Genomic DNA, 5,521 nt, shown 5'->3' with positions numbered 1-5,521 from the left:
TGTTGTCATAATCAGAGTGTACACACAAACAATATTACATTTGCATTCACAATAGGTATCATATCACTAATTTACGCTAGCACAGGGGTTGTTAACCACACATCAAAGGCTTACGTCTAGACTTCGCAACGGCGTGATATTTTTGACCGTTCGTAAAAAAAAAGCGCCAAAACTGGGAGACGAGAGATCATTAGTCGTCGTCGTGTCGTCCTCCGGCGCCACTTGGTCCTCCAACCCAAATTGACTTCCTTGACCTCGATGCCTTTCCTAATGACCCTCCCCTCTCACGTGGACGCGCGCGCGCAGTTACGGATCTGCCCCTCCGATCCCTGCCTTTCCCCCACGTCATGCAAAGCGGCGCCTGACGCTGCTGGCCCACCCTCCCCATGCGGCCCTTCCCGCCTTCCCATTGGTCCACACCCACCTCCCATGTGTTTTTTTCGTTTCTATTTAATGCTTTATTTGTGCAGTCCAAAGTCCAAGTCCATCAGCTTTGGCTTCTTTTGTGTGTATCCTTGACCCTAATTGACACAAGTAACCATAAAGCCCAATCCTTCTCCGCCCTTTCCATGGAGACGAAGCCGGAGCGCCACCGCCACGACAGCGTCCACGAGGAAGGAGGGGAAGACGACGCCACCATGGCGCACGGCGCTCTCTCGCTGCATCATCGCGGAGCCGCCGCCTTGTTTGGTCCGCGGCACGACGAGGAGGCCGCCGGCCGCCGGGGCGAGATCAGGGAGGTGGACTTCTTCTCGCGGGACTCCGGTGCCCGGCGGCAGCAGGACGACGGCGGCGGGCGCAGGGTGCCGCCCGGAGGTGGCCGGGACGACGTCAACGTGAGTCACCTCTCTCGATCTCGACCATCAGCTTCCATACATGGCGTGGCTTGTGTGCTGATTGCTGAAAAATTATGCCCGGCCGGCCTGTTGATTGCCGTTTCGCCGACCGTGTGAAATTGCTCGGGTTGCTGCGCAGATCGGGCTAGACCTGCTGACCACGGGCACCGCCGCCGCGGCGAGCGCCGGGGAGGAAGTGACGGCGGCGAAGAATCACAAAGTTGGTTCATTTTCATTGGTCTCTATGAAGATGATTTTCTTTTCCTCTCTGGCTGTTGCTTGATTACTGGATCTTGCATTCCTGCTGCTATACCATGCGTAGATGGAGGCGTCAGCGGTGGAAACGGAGCTCAGGCGGGTGGTGGACGAGAACCGGCAGCTGCGGGGCATCCTAGAGGAGCTCACCCGGAACTATGGCACGCTGTACCAGCAGCTTCTCCAGGTCACGCAGCACCACCCGCATCAGCATCAGCATCCTGATCTCATGAACAACCGATCATCACTGCTGCCTCATGTAAGTGACACTTCCTCCGATTGTTAGACACTGTAGGCCTAGCTTGCATCTTATCATGATCTCCCATCTTCTGGAGTACGATATCAAATTTTTTTCAATCTCCTTTCTTAGTTTTTCCTCCCCTTTATTTCGAAAGTTTTTTTTTGGAAGTTATACTTGAGGATTTTAACGCAAGTTACATATCGCAACAGAAATGTTGTTTTCTGTGAAATTCTTGGGTTTTAATCAGGCTTTCACTCTTCTACATCTGGCTAGCTAGACTTGTTTCCCTCTTTCGATCAATTATTTCGCAGTTTCTTTAATTCATTCTTATTTGAGAATCAAATCTAAGAAGGGATCACCTGGTCGTTTGAAGTTTGAACCTGTGGAATTATTACAACCTTATCGATAATTGCACAATTTTTAGATCAATTTCCCGTTCAACAGTTAGGTCTATGCTAGAGAAATATATATGCTGGCCGCGCGGAAAGATTCTTCACGATCAAGATTCGCGCAATAATGTACAGGTCATAGCTAAATTTGCGTGCATGCACGCACGTTCATGTAAGATCCTCATCAAATCCTGCCACATGAGCTTATGAATGCCTCGATTTACTTACTTGATTGACTAATCATATAAAAAACACGGCAGATAATGTAATCTAAATCAAATACTAATGTAGTAGCTAGAAACCATAGAGCATGGGGCCAGAGGATGGCGCTAACTAGATCACTACATTATTTCTTCGGAAACTTTCGCAGTGATCTTCCCAAAGAAATTTCTTCCAAACTGATGACTTAATTCGCATTTTCGTCGCCTCGAGATGATTTGATTTGCAAACACCTCCATAGGTGAATTACACAAAGGTTGTAGTTTATAAAGAGATTGGAAGAATCTATCTCCACTTGTAATATTGTCCTTTTGCTTTCTTACAGTGACACACTTACTATGAACACACAGCTATTACATCTTGATCGCTGTAGCAGGAGTAGTTAGCATGTTCTCATCTCATGCATGAACACTTTCAATTGCTTCCTTCGCTTTCCTGTTTGACTAAAGGAACGGCACACGTACGTGTCGATCGCCACCAAATCTCGATGCAGACCCACCTGAACACCATGGGCGCGCCCAACTCGTCGGCGACCCGGCAGCTGCTGGAGGCGCGTGCTTCCTCCACGGCGCAGACGCGGCCCGACGCCGGAGCGGAGGATGAGGCCAGCGACGGAGCCGGCGAGGCGTCACCTTCGCTGAGCAATAATGGTGGGATCAACAACTCCGACGGCAAGAGGAAGATGTCGCAGGATGGGACGGCGCCGCCGAGGGAGAACGGCGAGCAGGCCTCGTCGGCGGAGCTGCCGGGCCGGAAGGCGAGGGTGTCTGTGCGCGCGCGATCTGAGGCACCAATGGTATAGTAATTCCTTCTAATATAAGTTGACTTGCTCAATTCATTATTAGACAAAGACAAGTGCTAGAGAACACGGTATACCTGCAGTACGGTGTAACAACCACGTACCTTCGTAGAGCGAGGAAGCCTGAAAAGTTTTAGCTACATTTCTTTCAGCTATCGTCTGAACATTTAAAGCTTTTTTTTTCAACAATTAGGTTGCACATATGCATACTGCAATTATGAAGCTTGTTTTTTTTTTATTTTTTCTCAAATCTTCTTACATGTTGGATACTTTCAAGAAGAGATATTCAAATCTCACACCTCCTCCTCATCATAGTCATTTTATCCAACCTGCATAAAAGTTCATATCGATTTGGTACTGACATGTACGTGCTCTATCTCGAATATAATTAACATTGTCTTCTGGCATTTCTTTCTAACTGTAGATTAGCGATGGGTGTCAATGGAGGAAGTACGGGCAGAAGATGGCCAAGGGTAACCCATGCCCGAGAGCATACTACCGGTGCACAATGGCTGTGGCATGCCCCGTCAGGAAGCAGGTATATAATACATGCACGGCCTATATCATAGTCGCCATCTCCTGTTGAAAATTTACCTCCGTTACATCATTTCCATAGACTTTAGGAGGTCATTTGTTGACTGTGCCGAGGCAGAACTTTAACATTTGCCTGAATAATTACCCATTGTGTGATTGTGTTCTTCAACCTCTAGCTTTATTAGAAGCATCACACATATAGCTATCATGCATGTTCCTCTAGGGCTCTGGACCTCTGGTGCCAACATTAGCAGTTTGGTATTCAATGTTTTTTTTTTTTTGCCTTGACTAGCAGGAAGGCTATCTCAATGTTTAGATAAACATTGAAGCAGAAATTAAACCCCACAGTAAACATTTGTTACTAACAAGTAAACTAAATTGTACTTAAAAATGTAGTAGCTAGATCGAGTTTTTGTCCTCGTATTGTTTCGTCACACTCCACACGGACATGTGCAAGGGAAAGATCAAAGTATAAACTAGTAGAAAACTAGGTAGAAAAGAAGAATCCATTATTTGTTGTGTGCCTTAAAAACAAATGTGACGAATATATATAGTCCTCTATCTTGCATAGGCACGATCACCTAATCTCTGACAAAGTGCGCCTTTTAATCCTTTTGAAACTTGACATGTGAATTGACTAAACAAGATCACACTTCAGGCCTGCATACAGTTGACTAACAGATAGCTTCTATATTCGGTAGATGACACATGCACTGATGCACAGATATCATGAAGCACTTTCATGCTAATGTGAACATACATGCCTACTGCACATATCATGAAGCATATTTTATTACCATTTATCTTCCCCCATCAACATCTAGCTGCATACCAAGGCAGGCCATACACACACACACACGTCTACGAACTGTATAAAATGGCCCATGATAGGACCATCTCCTAGCTAGTTGCAAGCCAACACGTTTGTGATGTTTTCAGTGCAGAGACGCTGATAGCTCACCAAACAGTCGCTGCGATATTCTAAACCCAAAGACATGCTTGCATGTATGCTGCTTACGTGAAGGGCAGCATGCATCAAAGCTAATAACTGCAGCAGCAGCAGCAGCTGGTGGCATCCATGAGCCATGTTTGATTTGTACGTGCATGTGCCTGCAGGTGCAACGGTGCGCCGAGGACAAGAGCATCCTGGTGACGACGTACGAGGGCCACCACAACCACCCGCTGCCGCCGGCAGCGACCACCATGGCGAACACGACGTCCGCGGCGGCGGCCATGCTGCTCTCCGGCCCGGCCACCAGCCGCGACGGCGCGGCGGCGCTCCTGAGCCACCACCCCGCGGCGCTGTTCCACCACCACGCCAGCATCCCCTACGCGTCCACCATGGCCACACTCTCGGCCTCCGCGCCGTTCCCCACCATCACCCTCGACCTCACCCAGGCGCCCGGCGGCGGCGCCCCCGGGAGCGGCGGCCTGCTGGCTCACGGCCTGCAGCGCCCGCCGGTTGGGATGGTCCACCCCGCGGCGGCGGGCCCCGCGATGCCGTTCGCGGTGCCCTCGCCGCTGGCGATGTTCCTGCCGCAGCGGGCGCCCGCGGCGGCGGCGGCGATGCCGGCCGGGCTGGTCGCCCGGCAGCCGCAGCAGTCAGTGATGGAGACCGTGACCGCGGCGATCGCGGCCGACCCCAACTTCACCACGGCGCTGGCGGCGGCCATCTCGTCGGTCATGGCAGGAGGAGGAGCGCAGCAGGCCCAGCTTGCTACTCCCCGTGGAAGCAATATCGGCATCGCCGAGGAGGCCAGCGGCGGTGCCGGCGCCACCGCCCCAGCAGCTCCGACGACGACGGCGGCCGGAGCGCATGCGGCGTCTGGGTCGCCTCGGTTCGCGACGCAGTCCTGCACCACGTCGACGACTTGAGGAAACTAAATTCACGAGAGTGCAGGCAGGGAGTCTGACTGACAGAGATCATCGAGCTGCACTAGTGTATTTGTATGATTGAGTGTATTTATACACACACATGAGATGCATACGATACTTGTTGTACTATGTACAGATGAAAATTTGAAATATACAGTACTTTTAGATGAAAACTACGCGCGTACTATACAGTTGTGTCTTCGAGGGAAAAGAAGTGTGCAGAGAAGAACATGAAAAAGAAATGGTCAGATTTGTTGGTCGTTGGAACGAACTATACGAAATGGACTGGACCGGCCCAAGTCTGTAGTTTACGGTGCATGGAGGTGGAGGGCGATGACCGACTAAACAACGAAACGACCGGTCATGCGCCCTC

General features: G+C 50.4%; 1 protein-coding gene across 1 annotated transcript; it reads left to right on the top strand.

Annotated features, from left to right (window-relative positions):
* Nucleotides 1-496: 496 nt before the first annotated feature.
* On the top strand, nt 497-5,317 carry LOC112891578 (probable WRKY transcription factor 31). The gene is made up of 6 exons (XM_025958475.1): nt 497-836; nt 976-1,056; nt 1,159-1,350; nt 2,434-2,736; nt 3,164-3,277; nt 4,390-5,317. The coding sequence occupies exons 1-6, from the start codon at nt 570-572 to the stop codon at nt 5,146-5,148; spliced, it is 1,716 nt and encodes a 571-aa protein (XP_025814260.1). The 5' UTR covers nt 497-569; the 3' UTR covers nt 5,149-5,317.
* The last annotated feature ends 204 nt before the right edge of the window (nt 5,318-5,521 follow it).

This window comes from Panicum hallii, chromosome 5 (assembly GCF_002211085.1).
Source record: "Panicum hallii strain FIL2 chromosome 5, PHallii_v3.1, whole genome shotgun sequence".
NCBI classification, from domain to species: Eukaryota; Viridiplantae; Streptophyta; class Magnoliopsida; order Poales; family Poaceae; genus Panicum; species Panicum hallii.
Note: the sequence above shows the minus strand (reverse complement) of the source record. Positions and strands in the feature narration are given on the sequence as shown.

Bases quoted from the DNA above. Each gene is read 5' to 3' on its own strand.
- LOC112891578 (XM_025958475.1), top strand. From the start codon at position 570: ATGGAGACGAAGCCGGAGCGCCACCGCCACGACAGCGTCCACGAGGAA. The intron at 2,737-3,163 runs GTATAGTAATTC...TTCTAACTGTAG, and splicing joins CGCGATCTGAGGCACCAATG to ATTAGCGATGGGTGTCAATG. The intron at 3,278-4,389 runs GTATATAATACA...ATGTGCCTGCAG, and splicing joins CATGCCCCGTCAGGAAGCAG to GTGCAACGGTGCGCCGAGGA.